At 45.2% G+C, this 16,175-nt stretch overlaps 1 protein-coding gene across 3 annotated transcripts in view; it reads right to left on the bottom strand.

The window, feature by feature from the left end:
- Positions 1 to 240: 240 nt before the first annotated feature.
- Positions 241 to 16,175, bottom strand: part of LOC143769817 (uncharacterized) — a 205,216-nt gene continuing 189,281 nt past the window's right edge. For 2 of the 3 annotated variants that reach the window (XM_077258734.1, XM_077258740.1), the window contains one exon: positions 8,904 to 10,260. In XM_077258734.1, coding sequence (XP_077114849.1) covers positions 10,087 to 10,260 — 174 coding nt within the window. In that variant the 3' untranslated portion in view covers positions 8,904 to 10,086. Of the gene's footprint in view, positions 633 to 8,903; positions 10,261 to 16,175 lie in introns of those variants that run through there. The other variant, XM_077258733.1, reaches the window with a different exon arrangement.

The raw sequence follows: 16,175 nt of genomic DNA, 5'->3' as shown, positions 1-16,175 counted from the left end.
GGCAACAAGACTTATATCTTAAACTTGTGTGGAGTTTCATCAGCACATCATTTGTTTTATGTGGTACCCAAGATGTGTATGTGGGATCATCAAGGCATAAAACTCCTACCTGCACGCCATCCTTTCATCTCCATCATCTAGAGAAGTGCCGCAGGTTACAGTCTGAAGAAAGCCGCCATTACAGAAGAGTTTCGTGGAGACTCCTCCAGCTAAATGTCACCATTACTGCCTTAGCTGCTAAATAAGCATATGTATCTTATACCCCGAACTCGCTCCTAAAGTATTTAACATTCTCTGCTGATGTATTTATTGAGTTCATTCATGCAGTGTTTATTCTGGATTATTAAACTTCAGCTTGTAGGCGTAATCAAGTCATTATCTGTGGTTTCACGGAAAGCTGCCATTTCGATAAGATGCAGAAGGATTCCCTGCAGCGGTCTATGTTATTAGTCTCCTATATCTCCCTTACAATTACCATATGTTCTGCGTTCGATGTTATCATTAGTGATAGTGCAATTAAAAAAGAATGACTTTGTGGAGAAATGTGATGCAATTTGTAATAGGAGCCGTTCCCATCCATCGTGGCTCCGTAACATCCGGGGTGGCTGCTTCATGCGATTGAATGTCTGGTCCTAGAAATGGGAAAAGAACCAATTATGGAGACTTGCATTCCTATTTTATGCTCTGGATGTTCTAGCACCAGCAAATATCACAGACCCCAATGGGAGTCACGGATGTGTCAGAGGCTGTAGACCATTGCACTGCATCTGGCTGTACTGGCTGTTTCTCTCTGAGTCTACTCAAGCTAATTATCTCCCTTGTTTTGTTTATCCTAGCTGTCTTTCATCTTAGTGGGGTTTGACTAGTGTCACCCCTTCCTTTCCTAAGCAGGGCTTACCGCTAGGGTCTGACAGGGACTAGGTCTCCTACACTGCGATAGGTACCGAACCTATGTAGGGTCTCTTAGGACAGACAGGGTGACATTAGATCTGCCTAGGGGTCTCCACTCCAAGCTTCTTTAGTGTTGTGCCCCCCTTTCCCTTATCCTTTTGTGTTGCACTTAGTCTGTCCTACACTGTGTGTGACAATGGGGCCTACAGTCTACTTGCCTTATTTGGTTAAGTGCTATATTATGTACATATGAAATTTTGGAAAATTGGAAATGCAATCCCAATCTGCGCACGCACCACCTCCAGCAGCCCACGGCTTCAGGAAAATGGCAGCTGAGAAACCAAAGATGCACTCATCTCTGCTTACCGCTAACACTGGGCATGCAGCATTGCCACACTTCTGCCGCCGTCAGCTTCCTGAGGAAGGGACCATGCCTCCTGAGTCCCTGCTCCACCACCGCTGGCCACCGGGTAATATACCATATATACTCAAGTATAAGCTGAGATTTTCAGCCCATTTTGGGGGTCTGGAAGTCCCCCTCTCAGCTCATACTCGAGTCATACTCAGGGGTCGGCAGGGGAGGGGGAGCGGGAGCTGTCTAATAATACTCACCTGCTCCTGGCGAGGTCCCTGCAGGTCCCTGGCTCCCCGGCGCCCCAGCTTCTTCCTGTACTGAGCGGTCACATGGTACTGCTCATCAAAGTAATGAATATGCTGCTCCACCTCCCATAGGGGTGGAGCCGCATATTCATTACTGTAATGAGCGGTAACGATGACCGCTCAGTACAGGAAGAAGCTGCGATGCTGGGGAAAGAGGGACCGCACCAGGAGCAGGTGAGTATAATGGGGAGGGGGAGTGCTGCACGATATTCACCTGCTTCCCGTTCCGGGCACCGCTCCGTCTTCAGCGTCTTCTGCAGTGACGCTCAGGTCAAAGGGCGCGATGACGTGGTTAGTGCATGCCCTCTGCCTGAACGTCAGTGCAGAAGACGCTGAAGATGGAGAGGCGCCGAAACGAAGTCAGGTGAATATTGAAAGTGTCGGGGGCCTGAGCGACGGAGAGGTATGTGATTTTTTTTTTATCGCAGCAACAGCAAATGGGACAAGTGTCTGTATGGAGCATCTTATGGGGCCATAACGTTTGTGCAGCACTATATGGGGCAAGTGTCTGTTTGGAGCATCTTAAGGGGCCATAATCAACATTTGTGCAGCACTATATGGGGCAAGTGTCTGTATAGAGCAGGGGTGTCAAACTGCATTCCTCGAGGGCCTCAAACCATGCGTGTTTTCAAGATTTCCTTCTCATTGCACAAGGTGCTGGAATCAGGGCCGGACTGGGACTAAAATTCAGCCCTGGCATTTGAAGTCACACAGGCCCACTTGTCACATGGTGACTGTATAATATCTTTGTACACTTGTAGGCTACAAGAAGTGAGGGGAGTGTAACACGACTATATAACATATAATTACAGCTGTATCCAGCATTACAGCTCAGCCCCCATAGAATGTAATACAGCACAGCCCCCATAGAATGTAATACAGCCAACCCCATAGACTATAATACAGCACAGCCCCATAGAATGTAATGCTGCACAGCCCCCATAGAATGGAATGCAGCACAGCCCCATAGAATATAATGCAGCACAGCCCCATAGAATATAATGCAGCACAGGCTCATAGAATATAATGCAGCACAGGCCCATAGAATGGAATGCAGCACAGGCCCATAGAATGGAATGCAGCACAGGCCCATAGAATGGAATGCAGCACAGGCCCATAGAATACAATGCAGCACAGGCCCATAGAATATAATGCAGCACAAGCCCATAGAATATAATGCAGCACAGGCCCATAGAATATAATGCAGCACAGGCCCATAGAATGGAATGCAGCACAGGCCCATAGAATGGAATGCAGCACAGGCCCATAGAATGGAATGAAGCACAGGCCCATAGAATATAATGCAGCACAGGCCCATAGAATGGAATGCAGCACAGGCCCATAGAATGGAATGCAGCACAGGCCCATAGAATACAATGCAGCACAGCCCCATAGAATATAATGCAGCACAGCCCCATAGAATATAATGCAGCACAGGCCCATAGAATGGAATGCAGCACAGCCCCATAGAATATAATGCAGCAGAGGCCCATAGAATGGAATGCAGCACAGGCCCATAGAATATAATGCAGCAGAGGCCCATAGAATGGAATGCAGCCAGCCCCATAGAATATAATGCAGCAGAGGCCCATAGAATGGAATGCAGCCAGCCCCATAGAATATAATGCAGCAAAGGCCCATAGAATGGAATGCAGCACAGCCCCATAGAATATAATGCAGCAGAGGCCCATAGAATGGAATGCAGCCAGCCCCATAGAATATAATGCAGCAGAGGCCCATAGAATGGAATGCAGCCAGCCCCATAGAATATAATGCAGCAGAGGCCCATAGAATGGAATGCAGCCAGCCCCATAGAATATAATGCAGCAGAGGCCCATAGAATGGAATGCAGCCAGCCCCAAAGAATATAATGCAGCACAGGCCCATAGAATGGAATGCAGCACAGCCCCATAGAATATAATGCAGCAGAGGCCCATAGAATGGAATGCAGCCAGCCCCATAGAATATAATGCAGCAGAGGCCCATAGAATGGAATGCAGCCAGCCCCATAGAATATAATGCAGCAGAGGCCCATAGAATGGAATGCAGCCAGCCCCATAGAATATAATGCAGCAGAGGCCCATAGAATGGAATGCAGCCAGCCCCATAGAATATAATGCAGCAGAGGCCCATAGAATGGAATGCAGCCAGCCCCATAGAATATAATGCAGCAGAGGCCCATAGAATGGAATGCAGCCAGCCCCATAGAATATAATGCAGCAGAGGCCCATAGAATGGAATGCAGCCAGCCCCATAGAATATAATGCAGCAGAGGTCCATAGAATGGAATGCAGCCAGCCCCATAGAATATAATGCAGCAGAGGCCCATAGAATGGAATGCAGCACAGGCCCATAGAATATAATGCAGCAGAGGTCCATAGAATGGAATGCAGCACAGCCCCATAGAATATAATGCAGCAGAGGCCCATAGAATGGAATGCAGCCAGCCCCATAGAATATAATGCAGCAGAGGTCCATAGAATGGAATGCAGCACAGCCCCCCCCCCCCCCAATAGCTCCACAATCCAGTCATCACTCATTGATAAAAAAAAAACAAAAAAAAAACACTCTACTCACCTTTCCTCCTGCCCCGCGCTGCTCTGGCTCTGGTCTCAGCAGTCGCAGTCTGCCCGCCCGGTCACACAGCAGGTGCGCGATGATATGACGTCATCGCGCACCCGCAGTGTCAGCGGCAGGCAGAGCGGGGAATGATGGGAGAGGAAGCGTCAGCAGACGCTCTCTCCTCCATCATTGCATTCAACTGTACCGGCGTCTATGACGCCGGTATAGTTGAATGCGGGGCCGGGAGTGCGCCGACAGCGGGGAGAGTGTGCCGACAGCGGCACACTCGAGCGGCCCACTACTGCCACCGGCCCTTCTGGCATTTGCCAGAACTGCCCGATGGCCAGTCCGGCCCTGGCTGGAATCATTCTGTGCAGGTGATTAAATGATCACCTGTGCAATACAATTAAATCCTGAAAACATGACCTGTTTGCAGCCCTTGAGGAATGCAGTTTGACACCCCTGGTATAGAGCATCTTATGGGGCCATAATCAACGTTTGTGCAGCACTATATGGGGCAAATATCTTTATGGAGCATCTTATGTTGCCATAATCAACATTTGTGCAGCATTATATTGGGCAAATGTGTCTATGGAGCATCTTATGGGGCCATTATTAACCTTTATGCAGGATTATATGGGGCATATTTTAATATGGAGCATCTTATGGGGCCCATCATAAACTTTATGGAGCATTATATGGGGCTCCTGATTCAATATGGATAAATTTGGGGTGCCTCTTATGGTCTGGTGCGTCTTATAGTCCTAAAAATGCAGTGTTCACTGTTGAATGGCTAGACAGTACAGAGATTAATCCACTGCAACAAAGCTGAATGAAACTTATTACAAAAAAACATGTTGGGCAACCCGTAGGCTACTAGGTTAATAGGCTTCACTGAAATATAGCACAGGACATCCATTAAACTTCACATGATAATGTAAGGAGATGGACATATTGTTCTGCTCCCCCTTGAAGACATCAGTGCTGTGTATAATGTGATGTTTAGCCTGAATACTGTCCTGTGTCTGGTTTACATCTTGTGTCATGTGAAGCGTGAGATGTTTGCCTATGTAATGTGATAATGTAAAGTATTATAATGTATAGTGATGTGATGCATGAAAGACATAGGCTAGAACTTAGGACATTAGGTAGTGTTTGAAAAGAATGTAGGTGAAAGAGGACGTTTCCCAGCAACAGACTGCAGGGTAAAGAAGAGAATTAATGTTAGGACCAGCCCACAGGGGCAGGGTTTAGTGCTAGGGCAAGTGACCTGCTTCCTGAAGTTAGTCAGAGTCTAGTTAGAGTCTGAAGAAGTGACAAGTGTGCAGTTTTGCCGTTTGGGCGAACTACAGCAAAAGAGACAACGGGACAATGAGGTAGCTTGACTAGAAACTTACAGAAAAGACAGAGTGATGTTCTACCTCAAAGGGGGTCCCTGGATAGGAAGACATGTCACGAGAAACCCTGAGCTTGATAAATGCCGAAGAAGGTGCAGACCTAAAGAGGACTGATACTGTGGGACTAGTGAGAGTCCCGAGCGGTAGATCCAGGGTGTCCATAGCTTTAGGATGCAGAACCAATGAGCGGGTTTAGAGAAAATTGCTGAACTGTACTGTGGTGACAAGCTAGGCTGTGACAAAGTAGGGCAAAACAGTGTACTATACCAACCTCGGAGTAGACTATAGCGGAAAGACTATGTCTGTTGTAGTGCAGCGGTAGTGCAGCGGTATGTGTAGTGATGAGGCAGTGACCCAGGAAAAGTTCAAAGTAAAGTCTCTTTTAATAAACAGCGCACTCACAAAACAGGAAATTAAACTGGATCCTTCGGATCACAGCCAGGAATAAAGACAGTCTGTGACCTGTTGCCGTGGGCGACTGCACTGCCGTGTACTCTGAGGGTGCCAGGCCTTCTGGCTCCACTTGGCCCTGTGTTGCCTCACTCAGGTTGAGCTCTGCAAAGCCAACTGATCTGCCTGTTTGCAAGACCAAACTAAGGCCAGCGTCACACTAGAGAGTTTAACGGACGTATGAGAGGCGCAAACACAACGCATTGCACACGGACCAATGATTCTCTATGGGGCAGCTCCTATCTGCCGTATATTTCGCAGCCGTATTTTATGGGCGTAGAAAATTGCAGCATGCTGCGTTTGTCAGCGTATTGCGCAAAAAATCCGCCAATGAAAGTCTATGGGTGCGCAAAAAATATGGATTACACCAGCAGTGTGACTTGCGAAAAATACGCCAGACTTCTCCAGGTGACAGGAAATGTGCCAAGCTCTCAATCAGGAAGCTTAGACATGCTAATTAGCTTAAAAAGCCAGACAGACATCCCGGAAGTCTGCCGCACGCCTCCACAGAGTCTCAAGCAGCATGGCATCCATCATTAACGTGGATATGCTTTTGATTCTGGTCCAAGAGAGGCCAGAAATTTGGGACCAGCGGGATGGCAATTGTTCCAACAGGGCAAAAAAAGAGGCTGCTTGGAGGCGCATTTGTGGGATCCTTTTCCCTGATTATGAGCAGCGGCCACGTGAGGGCCAGAGGCAAATAAGTGAGTACACTCATGTTTGTCAATTAATTAATATTGTAAACTGCAGTAAGAACAATATTTTGACACTATTATTATTTTTCTTATTCGGATTATTTATGTATATAGCACCATTTATTTCATGGTGCTGGACATGAGAAAGGGGTTACGTACCGAGTTATAGATGTCGCTTACAGTAAGCAAATTTTCTATGACAGACTGGTAAAGAGGGGAGAGGACCCTGTCCTTGTGTACTTACATTCTATGGGGTTCCCCTTTTATGGTATTGTGGTATTTGTGTGTTTAATTTTATTACTGAAGATATTTAGTAAGAAATGCAGCTTACTAGGGCAGATTAAAATCTGTTAAATCACTGACACCTTGTGGTACCACTGTGCACAATGGCCTTATACATTATTTTCTTCTGTCATTGCAGTGGAAGATGTTATGAGACGGCGCAGCATTCGGGACCAGTACTGGAGAGAAAGGTAGCAGCAGGCCAGAAGTGGGTCATCTCCTCCGGAAAAACGTAAATACATATATTTTGACTAGCTGTCCTTTCTGGATCCCAGTATGGACAGACACGTAAGTACAAACCTCACACCACATTACACATGTTTTTAATGCTCATAGATTATTTTTTTTATTTAATTTTTACATTTTCATAACAGAACGCAATCCAACCTCACTGAGAGGGAGACAACAGGGTCCGAATCTGAGCCATTGATAGATCTTGTTGGTGAAGCAGAAGAGGTGGCCCTTCTACGGCTCCTTCCATGTGTATCCCTCCATCTTCGACTGCCCCTCATGTTCCACAACCTCCTAGGCCAGGTTCTGCAGCCCCACCCACAGATGCACCAGCTTCAGTGATGCCCGAAGATCCTGCCCTCAGCAGCAGCCCCACTGTTCCGCTGGAGCCCTCACCACAGCCTGCTGTGACCTCACGCCGTGGCCGCAGAAGGAGAGAGCTAATTGAAAGTCGAAGGAATGTGGACACTGGTGTGTTAAATTATCTTGCCAGGGCTGCTCAGGATGAGGGTGAGGAGGCATTTTCGCGTAGCCTGGCCCGGTATATCCGTCCCATACCCCGTGAGGTGAGGCTACGTGTGAGAGGGTTCTTTCAAATCCTTCCTGATGCATGCACCCCCCAAATAGCCTTTATGAGTTGTTTGAGTACATTGAGAGGTGGCAGCTGTCAACACGTAACCTCATGCGTATACAAACAACTCAACAAGTGCATGCTCAAGAGGGATCTGAAGCACCTCCTCCACGTGTGCCTACACCTCAACCCTTTCCCCACCAATGCCTACACCTTACCAAATAGCATCCTACCAGCAACCTTACCAATATTGCCACTTGTCTAGACCCAGTGTTGGAGGCTGGTCCCAATCTGGGTTTGGATGACATGGCCATATTGGTGGTGGTTATGACTCACGTGACTTGAACTATCCTCATGATGCCCAGAGTATCAACACTTATGGCCAGTACTCAACTGCCCAATCCGAGCATGGCCAGATTTTGGAGCAGGCCCAAGAGAGATCACACCAACAGGGTGAAGGACAATTGGCCCAACAAAGGCCCCAAGTGCAGCAACCCGAACTGCCGCCATCATCTCCTCCAACTTACAGAAATCTGTAAAAAATGTTTTATTTTGTTTACAATTTTGGTTACTAACCAGGTGTTTATCTTATTGTGCTGTGATAGCACTTTGTTATCTTTTGTTAAAAAATTTCTTATGCCAAGTTTCATTGGCAAAAAACCCCATGTAATAATAATATGGTGTTTACCTAAAAAAAAGGCTTTTGCTATAATTAAAATATATAGTCAAAAGCCAACTTAAATTTGTTTGACCAATCATTATTATGTAAGAGGGTGGTGCTGTTATTGACAGTAAGGAACACGCTGTCACTTTAAGAGGCTGCACCCCCTTGTCTGGCGTGGTGGAATGTTCTGCTTCTCCCCTGCAATAGTCGGTGTGATGAACTAGTCTGGCAGAGTGCAGGTGTGGAGCTGTAGCAGCGTGTGTGAACTGAGGCTGCTGCAGAGAGGACTTCTTTGGGCTGATAGCTGAAAGAGAGAAGAACTGTGTCCTGATATAGCTGCAAGAGAGCCACGAAGATACAGAGAAAGGGATTTACAGTTACCAGGAGCATCCATAGGATCCAGAAGCAAGGAGAAGACCAAGTTTCACAGAGCTGACAGAAAGCCGTGCGCACAACCATATTAGACTGCTGGGGGCCCCCTGGGACTGGAGCTGATTCTCCAACATCACCGTGAGTTTGTTCCTGTTTGGTGCACCTGTTAGGGCCTAGTGTAGGCTTCAATAGTCTGTACACGGGAGCCGTGTGGCCTGCTTAGTAAGGGCCAGGGAGGTTATACGTAGAGTAGCATTATCACTTGTTTATTGTTTACATTTGCTGGTTAGACATATTTTGAGTCTGTAATAGTTGGAGCATCGTGCTATTTTACGGGAAAGATAAAGTTTATAACTCTTGTAAATTGTCTTTTACCATTGCATACCCCTGTTTGCATCTTCCTCATTCACTTCGTTCCTTGCCTTCCAATAAATCTACCCTTTGTTGTTTGCACCTCATCTTGTGTACAGTAGTCTTCCTGCACCATGGTGGTCCCCCGGCAATCGCTTCAAGTACATAATCCAACATACAGAGTTCAGTAAGTAAAGTAATTTTTTCTTTTTAGCTCAAATTATATATGTAAAGTAAGAAATTACAAAAGAGGAACAGCATTATCTGGCCAGGGAGTAGCACCCTGAGGAGAAACAAAATAATTTGAATAAATATCCCTAACTTTTAGGCCAGAAAGGGGACGCCGCTGAGGAAGGCCATGTGGTGTAGGCCTACCCACATTGGCCAACATGCTTTCACCACTATCAGCTGAGGAACACTCATGAATTCTTATGAAGTTATGTAAAACAACACAAGCTTTTATGACTTCATTAACATTTACCTCACTCAACTGAATGGCAGGGGACCCATTTGGCACACCGAATGCCAGAGGCGCACTCCACCAATCGCCGCGCCCGTGAAAGTCTCAAATTAAACACCTGCCGCCGGTGGTCCAGGTTGAGATGAGGATAAGGCCTCATGACATGCCTTGTCAACTGGAAGGCCTCATCTGCCACAAGGACATATGGCACTGCTTCAGCATTGGAGCCTGGGAGTTGTCATGGTGGTGGGAGGTCCAACTGGTTTTCACGTAGCTGCCAACCCATAATGGACGAATTGAAGACTCTAGAGTCTCCAGTTCGCCCATAGGCCCCAATATCTACAATTATAAACCGGTAGTGACTGTCAACTACAGCTAACAGAACTACAGAGAAAAACTGTTTATAATTGTAGAATTGGGAGCCCGAGTTTGGCGGCTTAAGCACCCTGATATGTTTCCCATCCAGGGCTCCAATACAGTGTGGGAAATCACAAGTATCCTTAAATCCACGGGCTATTTTCAGCCAATCCTCCCTTTTGGGCTTCAGCATCACAAGTTCGTGCAGTTTTGCCCATATTTGAATACATGTATCCCGCACTATGCCGGAAATAGTAGACCTCCCTGTTAGAAATTCCAGATGGATTCCGGCATAAGACAATCCAGTTGACAGGAATCTGAAAGCACACATAAAAAAAATGTTAGCAATGTAAGAATGCTTGATAAAAAGCATAGTAAAGATAAGTAATATGAGGATATAAAAAGGCAGGATACAGTGCACCTTCCAACATCTACACTGGCTACTTACATTTTACATTAAGTACATATTTGTATGTGATTTTGATTTAATTTAGTAATATAATTTATTTATTTATTTAATCATATGAACATATATTTAAACATCATATAAGCATAAATAAACGATAAACAGTGATTGAAAACAACAAAGGAACAGAAATCAGAGTCGGATATCGAGATTTTCTATGTATGCAATGACATTGTCATTTCCAGTATAAAAATCATTCTTGTCACCAGGATAAGATCTGAGGGGACATTCCTCAACAATGTGCTGAATTGTTTGATGGTCAGCTCCACAGTCACAAGCAGGAGAGTCAAATTTTAAAATATATTTTAAATCAGCAGCTAGGAAATACAAAATTTAAAAAACGTCATCAACATACAGTATGTGAGTATGGTGAATACAGACCATAAGGTAGGGAGAAGACGCTCCTCTGCGGATATGCATTTCTGCATCCTGGTATCCTGATACATTATTCCTGGACGTACTGTCTCCAACAAGATGTCAAAGGTGGGTATTGTGATGCGACAGTATTGAAAGAATTTGTCCGGATGTGTCCGCAGAGCTGTATACAGCCTATGAAAATGCCCTTTAGAGAGGCGTTGCCTCAAAAGTGGATGCACCTACATTCTTCTCCTCCTTCGTGGATCCACTATCACAGGGTATGGCTGTCCAAAGCGACGTGACAACACCCAGTTAATTAACACCCGCTGAGTTGGGGTGAAATGCAGGAGGTCACACATGTTGCCAAAGTACCACCAAAACACCAACACAAGCGCAGCAACAAAATGGCCAGATGGGAGGGTGCCACCTGTTTTAGAGGTCTTAAATAGGGTTGCTGATGATGATTTCAATTAATTTCAGGCCTAAAAACCGTTAAATGTCCATTTTGTAAGGTTGCGTGAAAAAAACTCATTACAGATGTCATACGGATTACATACGGAGGATGACATGCGTAAAATACGCAGCCACACCCTGCCTACAGATTACATATGGATCACTGTTTTGGGATCATTTCTGTGTATTACGCCTGTAAAAAATGGACCGTATTTCCCTACGCTGAGTGTGACCCCAGCCTAACACTGAGACACCCAATCCTCTGCTGCAGGGGTTTTTACAAACAAACCTATGGCTGTAGGCCACATGGAAAACCTGGGGCTGGGGAAGGATATGGACCACCCCACTACCATCCTGTAGTCCATTTAAAAAAAAAAAGCCCATAGTGGGTTTTCTTAAATCTGCCTTGGACAAATAGCTGGCCCAAGACTGACACTTACTTCTATTTTGCCTTGAAATCACAGCTATGCCTGTGACTGCAATGCTCTCCCCCGGCCTCCATATGCTTCTACACACATCCTGGGGGACACATAGCAACCCTTGCATATAACATCGGTCACTGCCTCACACAGTGCAAAGGCTTCTTGCTGTGAATAAAACGTGGTCAAGTCTGTTTACCTACTATCAGAGCCGATGAAGTGGGGGGACTGCAAATGATGAAGTCAAGGAAGGGGCATTGCAAATGATGACGCGAAGGGAGAGACTGCAAACGATGAAGTGTGGAGGGGCAGTGCAAATGATGAAGTGAGGGGGACTGAAAATGGTGAAGTGAGGAGGGGGCTGCAAATGATGACATGAGGGGCAGAACTGCAAATGATGAAGGAGGGGGACTGCAAATGATGAAGTGAGAGGGGACTGCAAATGATGAAGTGAGGTGAGGCTGACTGCCTATCATGAAGTGAGCAGGGAGGGGAATTGCAAATGATGAAGTGAGGTGAGGCCGACTGCAGATAAAGAAGTGAGGGGGAGGGGGACTTCAAATGATGAAGTGAGGGGAGGGGGACTGCAAATGATGAAGTGAGGGGGGACATGGAAATAATGAAGTGAGGGGGACTGCAAATTATGAAGTGAGGTGACAGGGCACTGCAAATGATGAAGTGATGGGGACTGTAAATGATGATGTGTGGGGAGGGACACTGCAAATGATGAAGTTAGGGGGGGCTGCAAATGATGAAGTGAGGGAGACTGCAAATGATGAAGTGGGGGGACTGCAAATATTGAAGTGAGGGGGGAGGGGACTGCAAATGATGAAGGGGAAGGGGACTGCAAATGAAGCGAGGGGCGACTGCAAGTAATGAAGTGAGGGGGGACTGCAAATGATTAAGTGAAGAGGGAGTGGGACTGCAGATGATGAAGTGAAGGGGATGGCTAATGATGAAGTGGGGGAATTCAAATGATGAAGTGGGAGAACAGGGAACTGCAAATGATGAAGTGGGGGGATGAGGACTGTAAATGATGAAGTGAGGAGAACGGGGACTTCTAATGATGAAGTGGGGGGACTGCAAATGATGAATTGAGAGGGGGACAGGGGACTGCAAATGATGAAGTGCAGGAGGAACTGCAAATGATGAAGTGGGTGGAACTGAGGACTGCAAATGATGAAGTGGTGGAATTGTAGATGATGAAGTGAGGAGGGAGACGGGGCAACTTTCACCGCAATGGAGGGGCCGATATAGCATGATTAGTACACGATCATCGACCATACTAATGAATAAGAGACATGGATATCATTGTCTCTTGCTCCATAAGGCACCTAGACAAAGGAAAACTATCTCTTTTGACACCCTGTACACTGGAAATATCAGTTTGACCTAGCATTCCTGCAAATGATGAATTGAGGGTGGGGGACTGCAAATCATGAATTGAGGGTGGGGGACAAGGACAGCAATTGAATTGAAGGTGGGGTGGGGAGAGCAAATGATGAATTGAAGATGGGGTGGGGAAAGCAAATAATGAATTGAAGGTGGGAGTGGGGAGAGCAAATGATGACCTTAGGGGTTGGGGAGAGCAAATAATGATGAATGTTGAGGGTGGGAGGAGTAAATGATGATGTATTGAGACTGGGGGATGGGGACAGTAAATGATGAATTGAGGGTGGGGACAACAAATGATGATGAATTGTGGATAGGGCAGCAAATAATGATAAATTGAGGATCAAGTGAGTAAGTGATGTACTGAATGTGGGGGGTGAGAATTTGATAATGAATTGAGGGTGGGGATGAAAGAGAAGACATGACATAATTAATTGGGGCAGAAGGGGCATGTAAATACAATGAATCACGGGAGTGGGAGGTACCTAGTGGGGGGCGTTGAGGATGCAGAAGTGTAACTGGTATTGAACTGGGGGAAAGAGTACACATACTAATTAATTTACATATTTAAAAGAGCTCCTGTGTATAATATCACTGTATTACCTGTACACTGACAGTATATACAAAGCTCCTGTGTATAATGGCACTTAGTATTGTGTTTTTTTTCTTTATTAGTGATCAGTTTTGTAGTATTTGGTCACTAGGTAGTGGTAATATGTGGTCTGGACATATTGTGGCAGTATGTTTTCCTTGTATGTGGTATTCAGTCACTCTGTGGTGGTAATATGTGGTCTGGTCATAGTTTGGCAGTATTTGTGTCTTGTATGTCATATTATTTGGTCACTATGTGGTGGTAATATTTGGTCTGGTCATGGTCTAGCAGTATTTGTTCCTTGTATGTGGTATTATTCGGATACTATGTGGTGGTAATATGTGGTATGGTGCATGGTGTAGTGGTATTTTTCCCTGTATGTTGTATTATTCAGTCACTATGTGGTGGTAATATAAGGTCTGGTCATGGTGTGGTGGTATTTCTTCCTTGTATGTGGTATTATTCAGTCACTATGTGGTGGTAACCTGTGGATCGGCCATGGTATATAAGGGACTGTATTTGTCCCTTATATGTGGTATTAATGGTCATTTAAAAAAATGTATATGACTCATTACCTTAAAGAAAAAGAAATAAAAAAATACCAAAAAAGAGTATTGGATATTTTAACACATTTTTAATAGGTTAGAATAGACTAGGGCCAGACAAAAGAGTCCACCTTGTCGTGGTGGTGGCGGCTTACAAAAATCCTTTGGCCAAAGCAAAAGTTGTTGCCTATGCATGTGATCTGGTGTTAGATGGGAACTGTTAATGTGTAGTTGAGGACGTGGTCCAGAAGTGAAGATTTTCCAAGTGTGGCAGGAGGGACTGTGGATGGTTAGAGCGGTGGAGGAGGAGCTGGGGTGGATCCTGGGCAGAGTCTCAAAGGGGCCCCAAAATTTTGCCAGTATGGGGCCATGAAATTCCTGGTGGCAGCATTGCCTTCTATACCTTGTACATAGCCCTCATCAAGTTTAGTAAAGTTCCCATGTTTGAACAGAAGTCTTCTTTACTAATCTGTGGAACTCGTGGTCCTGACCAGCCAATACCAGCGGTTTGCACAGTCACAAGGCTGTCACAACTCTACCACCCACTCAGGAACCACAATTGTATGTAACGAGCCAGGGTTCTGACACATGACACTCGCCTGTGGCTACCACCCTGGTAACCTTTACAGTCAGACAATATCAAGCCTTTTTAAAGACATGTGTATACTACGTCAATACGACAAATTTTTCTAGGCGCAGTTTCTTCTGGAAAAATACTATAAAGAGTGGGTAACTTCCAAAGAAAGCCACCTAAAGAATGATCAGGTTACTACTTTTAACCGCTTCATGGTTTTCAAACACTGAATCGTATAAAATAAGTGACATAAAGCTGTACATGTACACAGCAGTATCTTTTTTACATTTCTGTGCACTATGCTCATTTCTTGCGGAACATTTTCAAGCAGATTCCAGGTGGAATCCACTTTAAAAAGATGTTGTGTGCACATAATCTAAGACATAAAACTTCCAGCTGCCATTCTCAAAAAAGTAGATAAAACATGACATCATCACAACTTTGATCGAACCATAGCCCAAACGTTCATCTCCAGCCCGTTTAGCAAACTGAATTCTCACCCCAATCCCTTTACACGTCTTCATTAATTGGTTATTGATCAGACTTCTCCCTTTTCAGGTGGAACCATAGTAGTGTGATTACCTTCTTAGCACACAGGCTGTCTCTACTAATAGGCTGGCTTGTGGAAGTGCTCTGTATCCATATGAAATTAGTGCTTGGCTCAGCAGGGATTTCACAGATCACATTGGCCTACAATAGATCTGTCAGATTTCAATATTTTCAGAAGGGTTCAATAGTTCAACAGACAGTGTCAATCAATCAAGGACTTCAGAAATAAGACATAACTAAACCATGATGCCAGTGAGAAAATAATCTTACTATAATCCCTGGTGACCAGTTTTACCTGCTCTGAAGTCAGTCAACGGGAACCTCTTGTAGAAGCTTTCTGGCTGTTCCTGTATCTCCTCCGCCTGCCTAATTTTAAGGTGGGCATGGATATGAATGCTGAATAAGTTTAAAGATATCACACTCAAAGGATGAGTTCACTAGGGTAAATCTGCCTAAAAGGAAGGCTGTTATGACAAGAGCTCTCTACCCACATCAGATGTGATGTTTCTCAGCCTTTACCAGGGAATTATTGTCTCTTTTCTGCTGTCAGGAGAACACTTAATGATTGTTGAATTTCTGTCAGTAGTGTCTACAAAGAAGAACGTTGTCAGAAAAAACTGCGTTTGTGTTGATGGTGTGTCTGAGCCCGTGTATGGCAGCAATTGCGCTGGTTAACAATTGCTAGAAAGGAGCTGTCATATTACTCAGCCATGGAACTAGGTTTCATCTTATCACTGCTACCAGCAGCTGGAGGCTCAGTGTACACTGGGTCTTAATGAAGACCTGTTATTTGCCATGAATACTCTTTACCTGATCTAAATGCTTCTGTTGCCCTGAATCAGGCATTGGTGTGATTTTTTTTCTTCTTTTTATGCCTATACGTTC

This window comes from Ranitomeya variabilis, chromosome 4 (assembly GCF_051348905.1).
Source record: "Ranitomeya variabilis isolate aRanVar5 chromosome 4, aRanVar5.hap1, whole genome shotgun sequence".
NCBI classification, from domain to species: Eukaryota; Metazoa; Chordata; class Amphibia; order Anura; family Dendrobatidae; genus Ranitomeya; species Ranitomeya variabilis.
This window is presented reverse-complemented; position numbering and strand designations above follow the sequence as displayed.